General features: G+C 41.1%; 1 protein-coding gene across 1 annotated transcript; it reads right to left on the bottom strand.

The window, feature by feature from the left end:
* Positions 1-9844: 9844 nt before the first annotated feature.
* Positions 9845-10831, bottom strand: LOC142151533 (taste receptor type 2 member 40-like). The gene has a single exon (XM_075207320.1). The coding sequence runs from the start codon at positions 10829-10831 to the stop codon at positions 9845-9847; it is 987 nt and encodes a 328-aa protein (XP_075063421.1).
* Between the last annotated feature and the right edge of the window lie 13879 nt (positions 10832-24710).

Here is a 24710-nt window from a genome sequence, read left to right as displayed (position 1 = left end):
CAGATTATTATTATATGGGAGAAACCTGAATTTGATTTTGGAGTATGAAGGGGTTAATATATTATCATTGAAATTGTGCGAGAGGGACAGTGGACTCCAGCTACTGTTCTTTCACCTATCATAGTGTTAAAGCAATGGGTTCACTGCAGTCACATATAAAAGTATGAACATATTTGAACAGGTTTACTCTTGATAAAGTTCTGTTTAGGAATAAAACGCGTTGAGTGACATCGCTTTGACATCAATTCTTCTATTTTATATGCTGTTGTACCTGTCTTGTATTGGGGCTGCAATGCCCTGTTCATATGTAAGTACTACTATGTTTGTTGCTCAATAAAGTTGATTTCTACTGACCACTCCAATTGGCTTCTTTATTGGGGCATCACTTCTGGACAGAGAGGAGTTGTCTGCGGGAGAACACTCCTATTACATAGGTGCTTGCATTGAACGGAGGAGGGTTGAGTCCCGTGTCTGAAGTCCTTCATCCAGCAAGTCATCAGGGATTATCGCATTTGAAGAGGGAACGGATTAGAATATCTACTCTGATAACAGGAACATTACCACAGCTACATTGCCTGTAAGTGACCCTTACCATGCAGTTTGGTCTTACCTGATACTGATTCTTAATCTATATCAATCCTCTTATCATCATCATCATCATAATCAACATTTATTTATATAGCGCCAGCAAATTCCGTAGCACTTTACAATTGGGAACAAACATTAATAAGACAATACTGGGTAATACATACAGACAGAAAGGTAAGAGAACCCTGCTCGCAAACTTAAAATCTATAGGACAATGGGAGTTTGAAACATCTTATGCCCATTCATTGATCAATTGTGGGCATATTGGTTTATTATCAATCAAGGTGGATCACTATTACAGTTATGTATATGTGCATATATGTACACATTACATATGCACACAGACTTTTTTATTATTGTATGTTTTTTTCTTTTGATTTGTTTTTGCTGTTGTTTTGTGTTTTAAATTTGTTCTGGAATTTGACCTGGAATTGAGCGCTTTAAGATTTTTACACATATCACACAAAAATGGAACTTGGTAGTATTGTTATCTCAATGACGATTATGGTGTGGTCTATGAAAATTTCTTAAGACTTAAAGCAAACCATAATACCAAACACTTTATCGTTTGTGTCTCCACTTTGTTCTAATGGTCGTTGCGCATATTCTTTATGATTTGTGATAAGCAAATCACAGACTCCAATATCACTGTGCTGGTGTAATGCATATTGAATTATGTTGTTAGGTGAGGTCATCAGGGGGGATGTTTTAGCATAGTGAGGCTAGTGCCTCACACATATAGGGTGCATGCTAGGGGTTGGAGCTTAGCCTGTGCTGGCTATGTGAGCTTTATTTGGGGGACCAGAATCTATAAAAACTCTGGTTTCTCCTTGAATCAGGTGGGAGCGGCCATAATACCGGTGACCTGGGATTGGTAAGAGGAGTTCTCAGTACTATACGCCAGTGAACACAGTACTTGTGTTCACTGGCGTATAGTTCGTTTATGGGCATGCAAAATATGGCACGTAATGGCATTTACGTTCCTTAATGATTCAGACCCTGCATGCTTTCCCATATAGGGTAAACCCAATAAACTTCTACTAATGCATTGCATGACAGTCAATTTTCTCTTTATGTATTCAACTACGTGCTGCAGGCTCTCTGGACTATGGAAAGCATAACTAGTGAATTAATGATGATACAGCTTTCTATTTTTCACAACTAAGTGAGGAGTAGCAAGTCACACTGATGTGCGAAACTTCGGGCTAAAAATAAAATAATTGCGTTGAACTTAATATATTATTGAATCCGGTTGTGTGCAGGTTTGATTTTGGGTATATCTCATTATCTCAGAGGAGGGGGGTTTCCAGGCAACTGAAATCTTCCCCCTAAGTGTATGCTTGTGCCCATTACCAACATGGAGGAGCAGCAGCCGGCAGCTTCAAAGGCAAGAGGCTGATGGCTGATGCAGCATCGTGTCAGTAGCTGGCAGTCAGCATGAGAGCGCCACTGCTTAAGGAAAAACACTGAATAAGTGACATTAAGTGACGTTAAGGGTAAATGAGGGGTTAATTAGACGCCAACTTTTGAGGCGCTTAATTTCTCACAAAGTTTGGACTCTTTTTAGCCATGTTGTCCCCCAGAACCCCAGTTCTATTTTAAACCCATGCATTATTCATGGATATATTTTAAACAGGGTGTATAGTATTGCAAATGTGAAAAATATATTGATTTCTAAGGTAGTATGTCAATAGCTTGGCTTTGTAGAACTGATGGTATTGTGATGCTACTGTGTAACACCTTTGATCCAGGATGTGAAAGGAAAGTATCACCATGATAACTGCAAAAAATGAAAAAAAATACATATATTGACGATTTCGCGGCTCCGGCGTCCCTTCTCCTCCCTCTATGCTCTGTTCACACTGAATGTCACGCCCGACATTCAGTGAGGAGCGGCGCAGAGAGGACCAAGAAAGAAGGAAGAAGAGAGAAGACAGAAGAAAAGAAAACAGATGAAAGAAGCTAATACAAAGTAAGTAAAAGAACGGAGGCAAAGGGAAGAAAGCAGAAAAGCACAAAGTGGAGGAGAAATGCACAGTATGAGGAAAAAGTGGGGGAGAGAGGTACAGTATGAGGAAAAAGTGGGGGAGAAAGGCACAGTATGATGAAAAAGGGGGGGAGAGGCACAGTATGATGAAAAAGGGGGGAGAGGCACAGTATGATGAAAAAGGGAGGGGGAGAGGCACAGTGTGATGAAAAAGGGAGGGAGAGAGGCACAGTATGATGAAAAAGGGGGTAAGAGAAAGGCACAGTGTGAGAAAAAAAGGGGGGAACAGCAGAAAGGCACTGAGTGATGAAGGAGAGGGGGGACCAGCATGGCACAGTGGTGGAGAGGAGGGGCAGGATGGCACTGTGATGGAGAGGGGGGACAGGATGATACAGTGATGGAGAGGGGGCAGTATGGCACTGTGATGAAAGAGAGGGGGGATAGGATGGCACAGTGATGAAAGAGAGGGGGGTCATGATGGCACAGTGATAAAGGAGAAGGGGGCAGAATGGCACAGTGATGAAGGAGAATTGGAGGGGAGCAGCATGGCACAGTGATGAAGGAGAGGGGGGGTGATATGACACAGTGTGATGAAGGAGAGGGGGGAACAGCATGGCACAGTGTGATGGCGGGGGCCAGGTGAAGGGGGAATAGCAGCGAGGAGGGCTCAGTGTGATCATAAGGGGGCACAACGTGGTGATGAAGGGGCACAGTATTATGTGTGATGGCACAGGGGACTTGCGTTCGCCTCACTGTGTTGTTTATAACTGTGATCAATGCTGCTGCTATAAGAACAGGGTTTGGGAGATATATTAAGCCTAAGGGAGCAAACATAAATGTAGGCAATAGGGTTTATTACTCAGACCTCATATATGAGAACTATATAACAGGGATTCAGGTATAGATCTGAATAGGATATTGAATAACAGCTACTAGCAGACAACTTGATAACACTAATATATTGATCCATAAATGGTAAGGAGAATATAATCCTACCAATGTGAAATAATAAATAATAGGACACGCTGCAAACAATATTCCTTAAGATAGTCAACCTAGCAAGCTGAATATCCTATTAAAGACGCAATAGATATATTGATAATCTGACTAGTGTCTTGATATAACTCCACATGGTTAAGATCAATATCCAGTTGGTTATATACTCCAATATATTGAGTAACTAATCTTATTAAGAATAAATTTAATCTGGAAGATATAATACGCTATTGCACTAGAAACTATGACAACCTATATACCTAGACAGGATAATATACACTCCCCCTGTTTCTAAGGGAAGTATTTCTCCCATAAATTGGTTTATAATATCATTAAATAGGGCAGCATGAGGATCATAGTTACCCATATACAGTATAACTAGGGAAATATACATTATAAACACAGCGAGGCAAGGCAGTTAGTTCTGCCAATTTTAAATTTATATTTGTTTTCAGTTTATTTCAACTCGAGTAATTAGTTTATTATTTTTGGTTTTATTTCGCTACTAGTGGTACTATGGTACTAATTTGGGACTTTAACACAGTTTTTAAATGAACCAATAAAAAGTATGTTTTATATTAACAAATAATCAAGAGTGCCCCTACTAGACATGTTTTCCTTTCTCTCTACCTTTATGTGCGAATACTAGTTTCACATGTCAGGGTGCACCAACCCAGCTAAATTGACGATATATACAAATAATAATAGACTGGGTATATGATTACCTGGTGCGTCGGTATATCTTTCTTCTACAGGACTTGTGGCAATGTAGTGTGAGGTAGGTGGTGGCTAATAAATGGCTGCAATTTTGCTTGTGGGGTGATGGTGGGGCAATTTAAGAGTGGGAACTATTTTAAGATTGGGTGGTTTGGGGGCTATTGAATGTGGGGGTGAGTTTGGGGAGAATGAGGTCTCTTTTCAATAATTGTGACTATGAATTATTTAATGGCAGTGAGGGTTGCGAGGAAATAGGTATATTTCTGAAATGTAAATACTATTAATTTATTGCTGGGGCTGTTTGGAGGGAGGGAAATAGGTTTATTTATTAAATGTGAATACTATTATTTTAATGTTGGGGCTGGAGAAAAGCCTAATTATTAATTGTCGGTGCTATGGATTTTACGCCGGGGCTGGTTGTAATTTTCTAAATGTACCCATTTTTTTTTCCATATAGGGCCTTCAACATTCCAGGATCCAGACAAGCCGCCACTAAAGAAACCTACAGCCACAGTTGGTGAATGTGACAAGAACAGGTAGGAGAGAGCAGGAGAGTCTGTGAAATGTTGTGATTCTAGTGGGCCAATCCCAATTTTTGGTGACTGTTCAATGGTGTATACAACAGTGCAGGATTTTTTCTGTAGAATGGTGGCCTACCACTTTGGTGGGTGGGCTATCCAATGAGGCATAGCCACGCCCCCAATTGTATGAACACACCCACTAGCACTTTTTTTTACATTCTCAACTATGAGAGGGGGCCCATGAAGTACCAGGGCCCTGAATTCCTCTTGGCAGCCCTGGATATGACTACTGTCGTTAAAAGCACATTTTGTGACAGAGCTCCTAGGAGCTAGTCTTGCATCATGGTTCAAGCTTTTCTTATTTTGCCAAGGATCTTGGATTTATTACAGATGGACCTTGGATGCAGGTGAGCGTGAATGTGGGTAGTGTAGGGGTGTTTTTATTTTAATTAAAATAATTTTTACATTGGTGTCTGCTTCATTTACATTTTTCCTTGGTGCACTACAAGTCCCAGCACCCTGAGCATGCTGGAACCTGTAGTGCACCAGGGACAAAATGCTTTTATACTTTTAAATCATTACTATTACCCCGCACCAGGGGTGTGGGAAGAGCCCTAGTGCTATCAGCAATGGGCTGGGTACTTCTGCGGGTGTCCACATTTTTTTGTGTGGGCCCGATCTCCCTAGGGTGGTTGGGTCCGCATTATGGAGATCAGGTTTGGGAATATTGCAGGGGAACCCCATACTGCGGGTTTCCTTGTTATAGTTCCACCAGGGTGGGAAAACTAGTGCTGCGAATAGTAAAATCGGGGGGCACCCCACTCTTTTTGTCCCCTAGTCCCCTAGAACCAGCCTAGCCTGGCAGAATTAGGGTCGGCTAAGCTGTTTTTTTAAGGGGAGGGTAAACCCTTGTTTTTTTAACATATCTTGGCAGTTTTTTGTTCTTTTCATGTATTGCTGCTTTAAATCTACTGATTTATGTTGACATTTTGACTGTCCACTTTACAACCCTGTCCACATTTTACAGGTCGTCATTAATATGTAATATCTCTGTATTTTACGCTCTCCATTTGGAATGAGTACACCTCTTCCTTCTTTGAAAGACTTGGAACAAATACACTGGCCATGCTCATAAAGACATTGCCCATTGTCCTAGTCAAATCTAGTCCTCATTGGTGGGTTCAGGGTAGTTTTTTCCCCTTCACCAGACTGGTCACTCTGCTCAAACATCCACTAGGATTGGCACAGAATTTCTAGTGCTTATTTGAATTTATGGCAGGGGTGGAGACTGGTTTGGCTCTATATAAAGTAGGGATGTGCACCGGCCACTTTTGGTGTCTCGTGTTTTGTGTTTTGGATTCGGATTTGCTTGATGTTTTGGGTTCGGATTTGTTTCGCAAAACACTTGTCGAAAGGTTTTGGTTCGGATTTAAGGTTTTGGATTCGGATTTATTTTGAAAAAAGCATAAAAAGTTCCAAAATCAAGATTTTGGGCTTATTTTCACTCCTACGCTATTATTAACCTCAATAACATTCAATAACAATCATTTCCACTAATTTTCAATCTATTCTGAACACCCTCACACCTCACAATATTGTTTTTAGTCCAAAACGTTTCACCGAGGTAGCTTTCTGGACTGCATAATGGAGTGGTCCCGGTACCCAATTTGGTACCGGGGCCACAATATATCACCCTCAACTGGTCTCAATTCCACCAAAAAAGTATCTGGACTGCGTAGTGGAGTGGTCCCCACAATATAATAAAAAAAACCTCAACTGGTCTGAATTCCACTAAAAAAGTATCTGGACTGCGTAGTGGAGTGGTCCCCACAATATAATAAAAAAACCCTCAACTGGTCTGAATTCCACCAAAAAAGTATCTGGACTGCGTAGTGGAGTGGTCCCCACAATATAATAAAAAAACACCAATTGTTCTAAATTCCACCAAACAAGTATCTGGACTGCGTAGTGGAGTGGCCCCCACAATATAATAAAAAAAAAACAATTGTTCTGAATTCCACCAAACAAGTATCTGGACTGCGTAGTGGAGTGGCCCCGGTACCCAATTTGGTACTGGGGCCACAATATAATAATAAAACCCTCAGCTGGTCTGAATTCCAGTGCACAGATGGCGGACACCGGATGGACGTCTAAAACCAACATAGCAGTTAAGGGCGCAGTTCCTCTTTTTTGTGACTGCACAAACAATTAACCTAGTAATAGAAATGACAGTTTTTTGTTTTTTTTAAATAGAGATAGAAAGAAGGTAGTACTAGAAATGGCAGTTATTTAGTTTCTTTTAAATAGAGAAAGAAAGAAGGTAGTACTAGAAATGGCAGTTATTCGAATCCCCAGGAGAGTCTAAGTGGGGTGAGCCACAGAGAGATTATTTCCCTCAGTTTCTCTAACAGGTTGTCAGTGTTGTGCCTCTTCTTAAAACCTGTGATACATAACTACACACACTCGGCAAAGCTTTTACAAATTATCTGTGGCACAGGAGAGTACCACTGGACTGTACTTTAATAGCAGTACCTATTATTTTTGGGTACAGCAACAGTGAATGATCGTAGTTAGACTTTTAAATAGCAGTACAAGCTAGATTTGTTAACATTTTGTAATATTTTTTTCCAATTATTTTTGGAATTTTTTTTTTTTTTTTTTAAATTAATTTTTTATAAATTTTTTTATAAATTTAAATTTGTTTTTTTAGAACTTTTGGATAACTTGGAAATATCAATGCCCTTAGCAGAACAGACCACAGGACACAGGAAATACAGAAAGAAAGGAGGTAGCAATAGAAATGGAAGTTCCTCTTTTTTGGAACTAGACAAACAGTAATGAAAATGAAGGTGGATCTGATGGCATGTCAAGGTCCTCTTCAGAGGACAATCTTCTGACCAGCAGGTCTTTGCACCGCTGTAGACTTGTGTCCGCCGGAAACAGAGACACAACATACGCTTTAAACCGAGGATCAAGAACGGTGGCCAGAATGTATTCCTCTGACTTTAAAAGACTGACCACCCTCGGATCCTGGCAAAGCGTACGAAGGGCTTCATCCACAAGAGCTACATGCTTGGTGGAATCGCAATGGTGTACCAGCTCCTCCCTCACTTTCTCCAGCTGCTTCTGCAAAGCCTGATCAGGGGAATCACCTGACTCAAGCTGGCAGTGTCGGAACTGACTTCTCGTGTGGCAAGTTCAAATGGCTGCAGAACCTTGCACAACACGGAAATCATTCTCCAGTGCGCTTGACTCAGGCAATGAATCAGGTGAGAATAATAATAAAAAAAAAAATACAAAAGCAGCAGTTTTTTTTATAATGCAGTAGCAGTTAAAATGAACATCTTTCATTTAGATGTTTATACTGTAATTAAGCCAATTATTTGGTGCAGACACCAACAGAACCTACCACATAATTTTGTTTTTGTTTTTTATGAATATGTTTTCTATACAATATGTCAGTTAAGTGTGGTAATTAAATATATGTTTCAATCATACAGTTTTTATATGTTTTTCATGTATTGCACTGTTGTCAATACAATGTATTGTACAAATAGCTCACATCAGTACATGAGAAAAAGGCCACACTGCATTCTAAATCTTTAGAGTTTTGAATGAACTGTATAGTGCAATGGTACTTAGGTAGAACAGCCTAGAGAGGTTAAGAAGATGGTTCAGGAATTTGATAAGCTTGTCTAAAAACATGAGTTTTCAAGGAATATTTAGTGCTTACGAGAAACTCTTGCTGTATTAGGAGTGGGGTATAATTTCCACCATATGACTGTTACTGAATTCTGCTTTATTTCCTGCAGGTCTACTGAGAGGAAATAGCAGGAATAAGTGAAAAAACACAGATCAGTAGTCAATACAGTATAGAAAAGTACACTCTAAATGTGAACATAATATATTAGAAACCATAAACCGTTAATCAGCAGTAATAGACAGGCATAACTATCTAGGTCTTTGTTTGTTTTGTTTTTCTTAGAAATGTCCCTTATAGTCAAATATCTGTAAAAACATATTTGTTTTACAAAAGTTTATGAACGTTTTACATTTTATAGATTTATATCATGTCATATTTTAATTGTATTTTTTTAAAATATTTGGAAAAACAAATTCAGAATTTTACATTCCATCAGAAGCAGCTTACCATGTATAAATTACCAGATCAGTGAACCCTGCTCTTCCACTTTATTGTTTATGTTTCATTTAGGAAGTGTGTTTCCATCTATCTGCTATTAATTTAGTTTAAACTTGTCTTATTTTCTAATAAAATGTACCTATAGTATTCTGAGACATCTCCAAGACGTCTTGCTTTTTTTAAACAACATATCCATCACTTAGACCCGGTGGAAGCATTCTTATTGAGTGTTCAATGAAGATTCATGAGTATGTAGCCTATTGATTCATACATACATAAAGTGTACAGTTGAGTTGTATTTTTTAAGGAACATTATAAACCATTATGCTATGAAAGATCTGTAATTGTGATGACTTCCTTTGCTGTGAGCTCGTCCCTATCCTCCAGCTCTACTACTGTTAAATCAAATATTAACTTACGTGTATCCGCTTTATTAATTGCCTCCAATATAATGTATGTATATTTCAGAGGTAGTAATTTTATTTTAAACTGTACATCCCTTAAGACGTGAACCCCAAAATATATGAATGGACAAAATATGAAGTAATTTAATAAAAATGATGCAAAACCTTTATTCACCAGAAGATATATAACATTATTAATTAATTCTAAAATTAAAATCGAAAGGTGGTTCTTGTGGATCCAGATTATTATGGGAAATGTGCAGTGATAGAAACGTTGTTCCTGCAAGAGGTAAAATGCAGTGCAGATCTGGCTTCCACATAGCCAGTTACATCTGCCTGACTGACTTTGCTAGAGAGAAGTAACACAGAAGTTTGCTTGGTACCTGTACCAACCTTAATGGCGAAACATAGATATAGACCATGAGCCTATAGTTTGATCACCATCCATTAGTCTTCAGATGGAATTTTAAACACTGCAACCCAACAACATTCATTTTGCTGGCGAATCTACTGTCTTTTTAATGTTGAGCTTGATAAACAGGACAGTTGGTGTTTTTGACTTTTCCTCATTAAAACCTCCTATACGGCGAATTATTTTGACAGCGGCTTGTTTCAGTTTGGGGCTCCCAAAAATAAGAACAATTGACTGTGCTGGAGAATAACTGTAAATTACAATCAAACAGGCACATAATCCAGGGCTACTTGGTGGGAAGGCATCAGTAAACATTAGTATTTCTGATATGTAGAAAGATATATAAATAAAGAGAAGGCAGCTTATTGTCCTCGCTGCTCTTATCCGTCCTTCTGCCCGAGCACTGAGATCTCCCTTTTCATTTCTGTCTGACTTGAGGGTGTGGGTCACAAGTGACCTAATGATCAGTCCATTGGCAATTCCTGCCAAAACTAATGGAAGGGAACAACTGATGAGGTTACTGATGATCAGATACAGCATATTCAGTTCCGGATAAGAGATTTCTACAGTCTCATTACTTGTCATGTTAAAATCATTATCATATATGATTGTGTACCAGATTACAGGGAGGCATGTACCCAGTGATACAAATATGGAGGCCATGAGCAGCTGTGGAATAAAGCGGAAGACTGCTTGTTTGATACGGATAAGGAATGGGTGAGTGAATATGACAATCTGGAAATAGTAGTTGATGGATAGACATGCAGTGAACCAGAAGCTGGAGAAGATAGGCATATTGAGCACAACGGAGAATATAAGATATACCTCTTTGGAGAAGTAGAGGGTACTCTCAAGTAAACTGAGAAAATCATTTGCCAGCATTATGAACTGAAATATTACATTTGATACACCCATTGTCACCAGGATCAGGTCTGAGGGACTGAGGGTCTTACCCTTGACTTTGTCTATGACATTCACTGCAATGATGATTGTGTTGGTGAATAACCCCATCAATGTGCTGACACCCAAAATAGTCATGGAAAGTACAAGAAACGTAGGAAGCATCAGAGATAATCCGTAGAAGGGAACAGCCGTCTGACAGTAATGTCCTGCTTTAGAAATAAAGAGAGTCAGAGAAAGAAAGAAAAAGAGGTAACGAGGGAGAGAGGGAGAGAGAAAGAGAAGAGAAGTAATAAACTATAAGACTCAGACTGAACAGAAAATTAAGTTACAAAAGTTAGTTAGTGTTTTGTTCTGACATGAAGGTTTAATTTGTGTTTGTCATGGTAAATAACCATATACTTTATTTGAATCATGCACAGTCAATAAATATATACTTGTACAGTAGCATTAAGTGTTTTGCACTCACTTTCACCTAATAAAAGAGCAAAATGTTTTCATTCTAGAGGTATAGAAAATAAATCTAAAAAAGGCGAATACAAGTCTAAGGGGGAGGTTCAAATGCCGGCGATGTGGCGCACGGACATCGCACCGCACACATTGCCGGCAATTACGGTAGAAATCTATGTTCATTTTCCCTCTATGGAGTGTGGGGAAAAATGAGCAGAGATTTCTGTCAAATCTCTGCCGCGACGTTAGATGTTCTCGCGGATACTGCAATTCCCCTGTAAAAATCTATCAATATAAAGAGAATAAATAAATGCCTCTTAAGATAACATTTACAGCTTCCAACAAGCGTTTCAGTGAGATTTAAGAATAGTGACTGTCTTTGACTTGAGGCACCTTGTGAGCAGGTGTAGATATGTGGAAGGGTACATACAATAATAAAAGTGTCCCAAGAGCACAAGAATGACCCTTTTCAACACATCAGTGTTCATCTGATTTTTACTGTTTCGTTAATCACAAATCAAACTATACAAAGGTTGGTTAAAAAAAAGTAATGTTAATAACACATTTTTTGATAAAAATATTTTATTTACATTATAAAATAAAGTGGTTTTTTTGAGTCAGAAATTTGTGAATTAATTGACTGAAGATAGAAATTGACCCAAGATGACAAGTTTTATTTTGTTATATTTTAGAAAACTTAACACCCACCATCACCTTGAGAACTAGGAATTCCTGCAATAATTGCTGATCCTCTTATGGAGGGTATAATAATTCAGTAACATATTTATATATACAGTTATATAAATTTCTAATTTGAATAAAGCAACGTGTTAAGAATTCATAATTTATGTATGTATTTTTGTCAAATGATTAGGAAAATAATATGAAGGCTGCAAATCTTTTTACAGACATTAATTTACTTTGATAAATTGTTGAAGTGCATTTATATCTAATTTGTGTAGGTTTAAACAAGAAAAATGGCGCTCCAGAAATCCAAATCAAGAATAGAAGAAGGCTTCTCAAAATGCGTCTAGACATTTCTGTGTATGACTTGCATGTGACATGCTTACATAACTCTGCCTAACAGCAAAATATCTCTGAAGGACTATTCAAATGTAAGCAACTATGAATTGCTTGTTTATATACAAAGCTCACAAAAATGCCCTTTTTGTTTTTCTTTCAGACCAAAATCCACATGTTAATTTCTCCCCCATTACCCTTTAAATTTGCAATAAACCTGTTTATTAATACAATGCCTTTAATAGCTTTAAAAAGTTTTCCTTGGCTAGTAAATTCATTATAATTGTAACCTGTCTATGAAATTTTGATGTGCTTTATGCATGATTTTTGTATTGATCTATTGTGCACAAAGCACTCTGTAGTTCTTTTTACATAGTAATTACGTTTTTAGTTTAGAAAATGAAGCAGAAGCACCTATCTCATTGTATGTGTCTGCATCTTGTAATACAAAACACTTCAATGTTCCATTCCAGCTTATTTAGCATTCTCATACTGCACTTGTTGTCTAAGTCAGTTCATATTTCGGTGATATTTAATATCCTATGAAATGGTTATACTCACCCTGTCTGTGTCTGTCGAAAACTGATCAATGTTTACACTTTACTAATGGGAGACTTTTTATATGGAAAGTGTCCTCTTGTAATTAAAGGGTGTTTTAGTCTCTTGGGCTAATTATATTTTTTGATTTCACATTGTTTCCCATAAGGCCAGCAAATAATAGCCTGACATTTCTCAGCAGCAGCTATGGACTTTAAATCTTGTCGTTATTTTTTGCACGATAGCTAAGCAGTATAATGCAAGCATAATAGATAAATAACAAACAGTGATGAAGCCATGTATGAGCTTGCAAAGCCATTATGCCCAAGTAGAGACATTATATACAGTGTAACCTGTCAAAGAAAACCCTCCTGTGACTCTTATAGAGTGTGTGGATAAAAATTCCAGTTACCTGAAAAAGGAATTACCTATTAGGAACCAGTAAATAGGAAAACTATTGGATGACTCAAGGGATGGCTTATAACTTTTGGCCTGAGGCTAGTGGAAGATAGTGGCCCATGGCCATGGTAATGTGGACCTTCTAATATGTTTATAGTCATTTATATTTTTGGAAGGTATATAATTTTATCTAGCAGTGACACAGCAACAGTGGTTGCAGTGGTCACAAGAAACAGGGAGCATCGGCTACAACCTTATAGACAGTCATGTTCCTACCTTTGACAATGGAGTTGTCAGTTGTACTTGCTGCCACCACCGTTGTCACACACAAGCACTTCCATTAATTGCAGCTGTGAGCCTACCAGTGTTATTTATGTGCAGGGAGCTACAGCATCATACAGGACAAGAAGAATCAGTCCATCCAGACCTATTCAATAAAGCCAAATAAAGTGATTCTAGGAGATGTAGAAATACTTCCAGGAGCAGCTCTGGAATAGAGCAGAGGTTTCTTGAAGCAAAGAGTTGGTTCGGACTCCTGGACCTGGACACTTTTAGGAGACACTAGAGTTCTATATCCATACAGGTTAGGACCCCATATAGGGAATATGGGATCAAAATACAGACAGCCCCTGAAAAAGATAAACATTGGATCTATAAATTCTTTCATGTAGAAAAATCACAAATCATTACCTTTGTTGCATTGCTCACAGATTACAAGTGTAATTCCCCCTGAGATGGGATTGAGCAAATGTCACACCCCTTGTGACATGAGAGGTGGATGGAAAGAGTCTGCAGGATCAAAGTGTTAAAAAGTGGGAGAGAAAAGTTCTGGCCACACCTCCCTTGTAGAAAGGGGGCGGAAGAGACAATAGACTGGAATGGTAGTGTGGACCCCACATAAAAATATATGGATATAAGACAAGCAGTTCCAGGGAGAAGATCACCAAAACCAGCCTAGAAAGTGCTAACCATTTCTAACACTACTCTAAGAAGCAAAGGGGAGGTGTTGCAAAAGCTTAAGATATGTGCAGAGCTTGGCAAGAATCAGCTCCCGTTAAAAGCAAAGCTTGCATTGTCCCCAAAGCAAAAATCGATAAATGTCGTCCTACTGCTCTTTCAGAGGACTGATAGAAGTGCAGCGTAAGGGAAAGCAGTATTTGCAGCTGTAGTGAGTCTAGTGAGCCACCAAGCTTGGGAATTTGGTGCCAGCAGAGCAACCTTGAATTGATGACCCCCAGTACTGCTGCAAGGAAAAAGGAGGAAACTTAACTGTGGGTTGAGGGGCTTCATGGTTGGAGCACCCACCTGCCTGTTGAAGATGAGCCAGCAAGAGCTGGGTTTGGAAAATCAACCCAAGGGGTCTATATCTAACTCCCTCTGGGATACTGCACCAGACTTCCAAATTGCAGTGGTGGAGTAGGTGACAAAAATGAAAGAGACAGACATCCCTAGGCTAAGAGGAAGAGACGAAAGCATTAATCCACATGAGACTATCCATCATAGATCCCCGCAGGGGATGAGGACTTTGTGGTATTTAAAATTCCACCTGGGATGCCAATAAAAATAAGCTGCTTTCCCTAAATATAGCAAAGGAAATGGTGCATTAATATATTATGTGGGTGTTGTGTTAAGGTCCTGGGGTGTCCGCTATACTGCAGCCTCATAGTGGGTATTTGATGAAGTAGAAGACCATAGGTATTCTTGGGTCCATGATGAAATTGTGGATGATCTTCTAGAGATGTTGATCTGATTCCAATGCTGCGGCGTTCTAAACCATGAGGTACTGTTTGAACACTAACATGGCCAAATGAAGCCAACATTCCATTGCCACTCCAAGAACATGTGGGCTTTCATTTTATTTTATATTCTGGAAAAGTATGGATATTTGCAACATCTGGGAAATCTCTAGATTTTTTTTTTGGGGGGGGGGGGGGGCCGTCAGATCACACTGGAAACAAGGCCTTTTTATTAGACTTTATATATGGTCATAGCTTATGATAAAAGTTTTATTTGTCTTCTACCACAAGGGGACTTGGGCTGTGAGCCAGCAGCTCTTTGTAAAAGGAACAAGGGGGAGTGATGGGCAGACAAGGGTCCTGTGTGTCACAGAATTTCTAACGTACCCCAGTATTCACCAGGGACCCCCGCAAGGGAGTTTGGGCTTAGCTGCAGAGGGTACGAAGGTCGTGGTTCTCCAAGACAGTCACCAATGTAGCGATAGTAGCAGACAGGTGTAGTCAGGCAGTCCTGGTCAAAGCCAAATGAGTGGTGCGGTACTCAGGGAGGTTCCAGAGAGAAGTCAGGTCAAGCCAAATAGTCAAACCAGCTGGACAGTGAGGTACCAAAACGAAACACAGAAGAATAGTAACAGGAAGCCGAGTCAGAACCGAAGAACACAGGATCAGAAGTTCAGGAAGTGCTGGAGCAGGAGTGAACCAATACTGTGGCACCCAACATGTGTCAGAGGGTGCTCTATGAACCATAAGGTGCATCCTAACTGGATGATGGAGTATTGGCGGTCAGACATACTGACCTCTGACAGGTGAGCAGAGATACGGGACACGACTGAACAGAGCATGCACACGCATTGCATGCAAGGAACAAGGAGCATCCCGCTGTTAGGCAATGGGACGTGCCTGTCGAGAAGATGCAGTCGTCCGTCTCCTGCACCAAGTGTAGGTGCGTAGACGGTGCCTGACACTGTGCCTTGCATGACTTTGTGTTCATATGTTTGTGGCCCACTGGTGTACTGTCACACATCGGTGTCTGGCTGTTACCTTTTAAACCCGCTGTCCGGCATGCTCCCTCTATTCCTCCCTCCACTCCAGGTGCAGAACCCTGTGCCACACTCTTACTCCTGATTGCTGCTGACACAGCTTGTTCTGACACTGCTTCGGTTTGCTGATTTGGCACCCTGCAGTCCGTTTGTGTACCAGTCCTGGCTACGTTGACCCTACCCTTCTTGCTGTTGATACCGACTTGTTATACCTGGAGGCACTGCAAAGGGCCGCGATCGGTGAACCCACCAGCAGCAGAGCCCAAATCTCCTTGTGGGGAAAACCAGGGGATCATTAGACGCTGTTGCCGCTGTTACTGCCAGCTCTAATTCAGATTGGCGAAAGTGAATCCACTATATCCACTAAAATTGTGACATCTACTAGTCAAGTCAGCAGACCTCTGAGGAACACCTATTAACTTTTAAGGAGAGAATTTCTAGACTGCTCATGGAGCAGAAAATTCTCATTAAAGTAAGAATGGAAGGATTTTGCTGTACTGTTTTTCTTTTTCTAGGAGCAGAGGATTGTTGTGAAGTATGACATGGACTGAAAGTTGATAGCCATGCATTTCTCATTGAGGAGCAGAAGATTGTTATAGATGAATCAGCATGCAGGACTGTGGAACTGTGGTGCTGGCATAACTATTTTCCTTGACAATTTGGTACCATGTGTATAGCCATTTAAATGTCATCTAATCACCTAATGAAGTGATGCTACTTAAGCACTTAGCTACTCAAGTACTGTTGGTACCCGACAGTGTCTGAGTTGGAGAGAGAGAGAGAGAGAGAGAGAGATAGAGGGCTATGATGTTTCAAAGTGCCAGGAGTGTTGCGACCTGTTCTGAATGTGCATGTGAATTGAGTAGTGTCAGTGTCTGTGCTTGCTCTAAAAGAAGTCCAGTAGGTTAGAGGCTGCATTTGATACTACCTGATATCTGGACACATGAATATGCTGGTATGAATGCAATTGTGTTTAGACCAAGAGATGAGGGACATAGAATAACAGTCCCACTAAGCAAGATCATCATCTCTTCTGTTAAGTAAACCTACTGCCTGTGTAACTAAACTGTGCTATAGAAAGATGTTAGATGAGATAACCTGGTGCTCATTCATTTTAAAACTGGTAACTGGACATTGCCAAACCTGCACTTTAAGAATGTTTACTGCTATTTATCCTGCATGTGCCGAGACCCCTGTTTGCTGTTCACCTACTGGATCCTAAAGGGAGAGAGTGTGAGCTACAGCCAGGTGGTTGACCTAAGTGTGCTAAAGAGGTACATTAGAGAACCTTGTATGTATGTGGAACAAAATATATGTTGTATAATCCTTGGCTCAGATAGGCTACCTGACCCACCATTCCTCCCCTAGCCTCAACATTTTGTAATGGAAGTTACCATTTTCACAGCTAGTGAATGCAAGTGGGAGCACACAATGATACATATCCCTGTGCTTTTTCGCTAGCAATCTACAAATCTACAAGTAAAAACGGCCTATATTTCCACTCTGCACCAGTAACATATGCGCCCAGTGTCGGACTGGGGTGTGAAGGGCCCACAGAGGGACTGCAAGGGTAGGGGCCCACAAGAGAGGGTGTGGCCAACCAGTGTTGGACTGGGGCATGCAGAAACCATTGAGGGAAAGCAATGGTAAGGGCCCACAAAACAGTGCAAGCTCTGCTAAAGGGGCATACAAGTCACCAAATAGCATGGTCAGTAACTAGAAGGGGCGGGGGAGAAAATAAGAATCATTGCCCCAATTACTCACCTGAGTGATTTTCTTTTCCTTCTGGCAGTGTCAGTGACTTATCTGCTCTCTCTTACCAGTTTTTGAGGTTTTCACTCCCGGCTGCTGCTTGTGCCCTAAGCTCAGCTGTTAGTCTGGATCCTGGAATATTGGGGCACTCTTTTGCAAAAGGATAGAATTATGGAAAGTCTAGCAATGAGTGATCCCTCTAGGCCTCCCTCCCCCAAAGGAGCCTGATGTTAACACCACTTTTAATAAATAGGCCTCTTTCCCAATCATGACTTGACATTAAATTAATAGTAATCACTTTTAATAAATAAGCCCAATGCCCCTCCCCAAAGTAGCCCTGAAATGATATAATTAGTATTCACATTACATGAATAGAAGTACAATTTTTTTCCACTGCTTGCTGGTTCCTCTGCAGTGAAGTGGGAGGACACAACAGAGGCTACTTTCAACAAAAATAATGGGGCCACACATCTCATCATGAACATAATGTCTCACAGCACTAAGGCCCTATCTGTGTAGAGTATGTATTGTCTCCCATAGTCCAAAAACATCCTGATAGGTTAGCAGACACTAGGGTACAGAGTGGTACTCTCATAAAGTGGGGCGCACCCAGTACTCTGGTGGGCCAGTCCAACATCGCCCCCCCCAATAATAGTGTGTAGTGTAGTGTTAGCCCCCCAATAATAGCGTGAAGTGTTACTACTTCCCCACCCCAATAATAGTGTGTAGTGCAGTGTTAGTACTTTCCCCCAAATAATAGCATGTAGAGTAGTGTTAGTACTTCCCCCCAATAATAGCATGTAGTGTAGTGTTACTACTTCCACCCAAATAATAGCGTGTAGTGTTAGTATTCCCCACAATAATAGCGTGTAATCTAGTGTTAATACTTTCCCCAAATAATAGTGTGTAATCTAGTGTTAATACTTTCCCCCAAATAATAGTGTGTAGTGTAGTGTTAGTACTCCCCCCAATAATAGCGTGTAGTGTAGTGTTACTTCTTCCCCCCAAATAATAGCGTATAGTGTTAGTATTCCCCTCAATAATAGCGTGTAGTGCAGTATTAGCACTTCCCTACAAATAATAGCGTGTAGTGTAGTGTTAGTACTTCTCTAGGAATAATAGCGTATAGTGTTAGTATTCCCCTCAATAATAGCGTGTAATGTAGTATTAGCACTTCCCTACAAATAATAGCATGTGGTGCTAGTACTTCTCCCCAAATAATAGCATGTAGTGTAGTGTTAGTTCTCCCTCCAGAATAATAATGTGCAGTATTAGTATATCACCCCCCCCTAATAATAGCTTGTAGTGTAGTGTTAGTTCTTTCCCCCCCCCAAATAATAGCATGTAGTGTAGTGTTAGTTCTCCCTTCAGAATAATACTGTGTAGTATTAGTATATCACCCCCTAATAATAGCTTGTAGTGTAGTGTTAGTTCTCCCCCCCAAATAATTACATATATACTGTGTAGTGTTAGCTCACCCCACCAAATAATATTGTGTTTAGTGTGTCGTGCTAGAACCCCCACCCCAATAATAGTGTATAGTGTACTATAGTGTTAATACTCCCCCACCCTAATAATAGTGTGTAGAGTAGTGTTAGTATTCCCCCCCCAATAATAGTGTATATTCTTAGTACTCCCCCCCAATAATAGTGTGTAGAGTAGTGTTAGTACTCCCCCCAATAATAGTGTGTAAAGTAGTGTTAGCACCCCCTTCCCCCCTCAACAATACTGTGTAGTATAGTGTTAGCTCACCACCCCAAATAATATTGTGTATAGTTTGTAGTGTAAGTACTCCCCCCCTGAACCCCCTGGATTCTACGAGGGCAACTCTGTTGAACATGACTAACCTGTCATCTGGCTCCTGCATCCATGCTTTTCTTCAGTTCGTCAGGCCGGTAACTCCTCCTCCCAGCAGCAGAGCTACAACGTCATTGACAGTCGCAACGCTCAATGTGCAGAGAGCCCGAGACCCCTGCTCTCACACATTGTTTTTAAATTTGCAGAGCAGGAGCTATTCAGCAGAGGGCATTCATGCCCACTGGGGATTTCCCTGGTGTCCCAATGGGCCAGTCCGACGCTCTATGCGCCAGACAAGGTCTGATTATCCAATAGCTGTGTAGGCTGACTAGTCTGCAGCCTAGGGATCCCGGCTTTTGGGGGGGGGGAGTGCAAAATTTTTGTGACAGGGAGACATATATACTGAAATTAATTGTAAAATATAAGAGAATATTTGTTCTCCAAAGTAAAAAGTAAACATGAAAGAAAAAGTGTAGTCAGGTTTTAAACTTGACTTTTTCTCATGGTAAAGGCTGAAGACAATGAGCCATCCTTAGGCGTGTGCTTGAGGATAAGCGAGTAGGAGAGAAAGGCGCGGGTGTACCAGCCCCCTTCACATCTTCACCCGCATTAGCCTCCGTACTGCTATACAGTTCTGATTTTAATGAAAACGAGATGAGTGACAAAGACTGTTGTGACCCAAGTGGGGCTGAGTTTTGAAAATGTGGGAACATAAACATTAGTGGGGGAGGAAAGCCGGAATTTAAATTAAGGCTGTGTTAGTTTTTACCTAACATGTATTAACGTGGCATGGAAGGCAAGCAGGTGCTAGGTTTACATCAGGCATACTTAAACTCAGATGTACCCAATCATGCCATGAGCACAATAAAAGTTTTTTAACATTTGTTTTGAAAAATGCATTTATTATTAACTTTCATTTCAATTAGAAGACCCTCTATAATACAGCAGGTATAATCTTCCTTTTTCTCTTTGTATGAAAGTAGCAAAAACTTCCTTTTAAAATACACCTGAAAAATCATATAATATGGACACGAACAATGAAGAAAGCACCTATCAGCATCACAGATGAATCTGCAATCAGCCAATCAGAAGCAGCTAGTGCAGACAAATGTCATCAATGTCAAAATGTATTTGCATCAGCCCTTAGGCACCCGCAAGTAATATGGCTTTTACATACTTGCCTACTTTTAAATTCTCTCCTCCGGGATCTTCCGGAGGAGAAGTCATGTGACCACTGCAGGAGGGGGGGTGGTGATGCCATTGTGTCACCATGGCCCCACCACCTGCTATGAAATGCTGAAATTCACGGCATTGCATAGCAGGTGCAGGGCTTAATAACACAAATGCATTATTAAGCCCCGCCTCCTCAACAATCCAGGAGAATTCCTACTCTTCCGGGTAAGTAGGCAAGTATGGGCTATTGATAGGAATACATGTATCTTGTGGTTCTGCCTCAGTTTGGAATTATATGAAAGCACAAGTGTTAAATATGCATTTTGATGAATGCACAGTACAAATTTCCATATTTCACATTAAGCAAATGGATGTGCAGCTAACTCATCATGAGCCCCCATGTATGTAAAAGAAATAAATGTTTTCTACATATAAGTTAAATGATCTATGAAACACCTGTCAGAAGAAGAGATGCTCAGGCTCGGTTCCTCAAGAACCGAACACACCCAAACTGCTTGGAACTTTCGTGCTTTTTCGGAATCGAAAACGAGGCAAAATGTCTTTGTTACGTCGTCGGATCTCGCGAGTTTTGAAATCTATAAATACCGCCCTGCACAACAATCTAGCGTCATTTGAAAGAGAGACACAGAAGGGGTAGCACAATGTGTAGAGTAGTTGGTCAGCCAAAAAGATAGAATTGAAAGAGGAGGTGGTAGCAGTGTTCAAGAAAGTATACAGTGACATTCAGGAGAGTTTCATTGCTAATTCTCATTGCAGAAAAATTCAAATACTAGTGCTGTCAGGGTTGGTGTAATTCTGCAGTCAAATTCTACTGTATTATATAGGTAACACACAAAAAGGAGAGCTCCATTCTTAATTGTCATTGCTGAAATACAAATACTAGGCCTTGCAGGCTTTTCTTCTGAATTTGCAGTCAAAGTGTACAGTGTTATCAAAATGGATTCACAGCAGTACACAGAAGAGCAGGAGCACCAAGCAGCTGCTGCCACCAGTCATGATGACAGTAATCCCTGTACGTCATCTGGTAAAGCCTATGTAAAAGTACATAGTATTTTTAAGTCAGACAAACAAAAATGTAAAAAAAATCACCTTTTACCTTGGTCAAGAAAAAAGAGTTTTAATCCAGGCAAAGTTATCTGCAGAAAAAAATAAAATTGCCAACATGCCATTCTACACACTCAATGGCAAAGAAAGAATGAGGCCTTCGCCTTTCTCTATGAGTGCGAGATCTGAAACTGTTACTGAGGCATCTTCTTGTAAGGTCAGTCGTGACCAAGCAAAACCTTATCATTCGGACTCCAAAAGTGGTGCACAAATACTTTTACGTGTAAAAGCCGAGCTGAAAGAAAACAGTAAGGGAATAGAGGAAACCTGTATTTTCAGATTCAGAAATGACACCAATCCCTGAGGAGAGTCCATCCACGAGTGCTATGTGTAATTGTGTCCATTCTGATAGTGTACCCATAAAGAAGGACCCTTTCAGCATTTCTGCAGATGTGTGCCTGAACAGCCCAAGTGTAGCCGGTGATACACCAATTGAGGATGCCACTTTGGAATTGCAACAGGATGAGGATGATGACAACAACATCTTACCACAGTAGAGTTAATTAACAGCACTGTTACCTTAGGTGGCTTAAGGCCATTGTTACCTTGTTTTGTGGGGCCCAAACAAACCAATCACTTCAGCCACAAGAAGTGGCACTTTTGTGGCTGAACTGCTTGGTTTGTTATAGTGTGCATGTCCTTTTAAAGATCCAACATCCAGGGCCCAAGGACAATTCTATCTTGCACCACTTTTCTGCCACTGCTGTGTGCCAATGTGTCCTAGATGTGCTTTGAGTCATTGCTCTGTCGCTTAGCATCCAGCCAGGTTGCTGCAGTATTTGTCCGAAAGTGTATGAAAATAATAATGTGACCTGTGAGGTGGTCAAAATTGACTGAAAATGACTTGAAATTAGTGTTAGTAAGGTTAATAATAATGCAGGATCAAAAAAAGAGCAAAATTATGTGATTTTAGCATATTTTAGCAATTTTTCTAAAAAAATACAAATCCAAAACCAAATCCAGAACACACGAGTGTGGTTTTGCCAAAAACAAAACCAAAACATGAAGTTATTCCAGATCCAAAACCAAAACCACTTCACGGGGGTCAGTGAGCATCTCTAGTCTCCCATGTGCCTACATCTTCCTTGTGTCTCCTTATCAGTTTCCTTTCTCTGTCCACTCTCCCCATGTGACCTGATCTTCATCCAAGGTAACCTCCTGCATCTCTGCCTCATCCCCTGCTCATCTCACCCCCTTATTTACCTCCTGTTTCTCTCACTCCTATACTTACCTACTGCTCACATCCAGGGCTGCCGAGAGGGGGGGACGGTTACTAATTACCCGCGGTGCCCGCCGCCGCGATCATGTGTGTATACAAATACTCACATGATCGCGGCGCCGGCGTCCCTCTTCCCCTCTCTGTTTGCAATGAATGTCGGGCGTGATGACATTCAGTGAAGAGCCGTGCACAGATGAAGACAGAAGAGAGAAGAAAAGAAAATAAAGATGAAAGAAAGCAATACAGAGGTAAGTGAAAGAGGAGAAACGCAGAGAGGCATGGGGGTTGAGGAAAGGGGGGCACAAAGGCAGCATGGCACAGGGGGTTGAAGAAAGGGGGGACAAAGGCAGCATGACACAGGGGGTTGAAGAAAGGGGGGACAAAGGCAGCATGACACAGGGGGTTGAAGAAGGAGGGCAAAGGCAGCATGGCACAGGGGGGTGAAGAAAGGGGGTCAAAGGCAACATGGCACAGGGGGATGAAGAAAGGGGGTCAAAGGCAGCATGGCACAGGGGGATGAAGAAAGGGGGTGCAAAGGGAGAATGGCACAGGGGGATGAAGAAAGGGGGTGCAAAGGGAGCATGGCACAGGGGGATGAAGAAAGGGGGGCAAAGGCAGCATGGCACAGGGGGATGAAGAAAGGGGGTCAAAGGCAGCATGGCACAGGGGGATGAAGAAAGGGGGTGCAAAGGGAGCATGGCACAGGGGGATGAAGAAAGGGGTGCAAAGGCAGCATGGCACAGGGGGGTGAAGAAAGGAGGGCAAAGGCAGCATGGCACAGGGGAATGAAGAAAGGGGCAAAGGCAGCATGGCACAGGGGGATGAAGAAAGGGGCAAAGGCAGCATAGAGGGCGCAGTGCGATCATAAGGGTGCATAGTGTGGTGATGATGAAGGGGCACAGTAATGTGTATGTGATGGCACAGGGAGCTTTTGACAGTGTAGTGTGTGTGAGGTAGGTGGTGGCTAATTTATGGTTGCTATTTTGTTTGTGGGGTAATGGGAATACTATTATTTTAATGTTGGATCTGGAGGAAGGCCTAATTATTAATCATGGGTGCTATTGATTTAAAGGTGGGGCTGGTTGTAATTTTCTAAATGTAGCCTTTTTTTCCAAATAGGGTCCCCCAACATTCCAGGAGCCAGACAAGCCGCAACTAAAGAAACCTTCGGCCACATGGGGGAAGTGAAAAGAACAGGTAGGAGAGAGCAGGAGAGTGTGTGAAATGTTGAGATTCTAGTGGGAGAATGTCAATTTTTGGTGAGTGTTCTGCCCAATGTAAGGTTCAGGCCAAGACTGTGAACTCTCTGTGTACACAGTGCATTATTTCTGTACTACACTGTGGTGCTAGATGTCTTGAAAGTCAGGAGTACTTGGACATATGTCACGCTCCGGTGAATTCAGGGCCTAGCGCTTTTCCCCACCAGCCATGTCCCAATGATGCATAGCCAGGTCCCCAATTCTATGACCACACCCACTCCCAACCTTTTTCAATATGCACACCTGTAAGGGGGCCCCATGAAGTTGTTGTACCGGGGCCCTGAATTCCTCTTGCCAGCCTTGCTCACATCTACCTATACTTGTCCCTGCTCCTATATTGCAAATTGAATTTCTGAATCAAGACTATATAATACATGTTTTAGGCTTTCACAGATTATTTTTATACAAGCAGCCAGGGTGGAGGTGAGATAGACTAAATATTAAGGGTGTGCACCGGCCACTTTTAGTGTTTTGGGTTTTGGGTTTTGGGTTCTGAGTAGCTTGAGGTTATGGGTTCTGATTTGTTTTGCCAAAACA

Source organism: Mixophyes fleayi, chromosome 1, assembly GCF_038048845.1.
Source record: "Mixophyes fleayi isolate aMixFle1 chromosome 1, aMixFle1.hap1, whole genome shotgun sequence".
Lineage (NCBI taxonomy): Eukaryota > Metazoa > Chordata > Amphibia > Anura > Limnodynastidae > Mixophyes > Mixophyes fleayi.
Note: the sequence above shows the minus strand (reverse complement) of the source record. Positions and strands in the feature narration are given on the sequence as shown.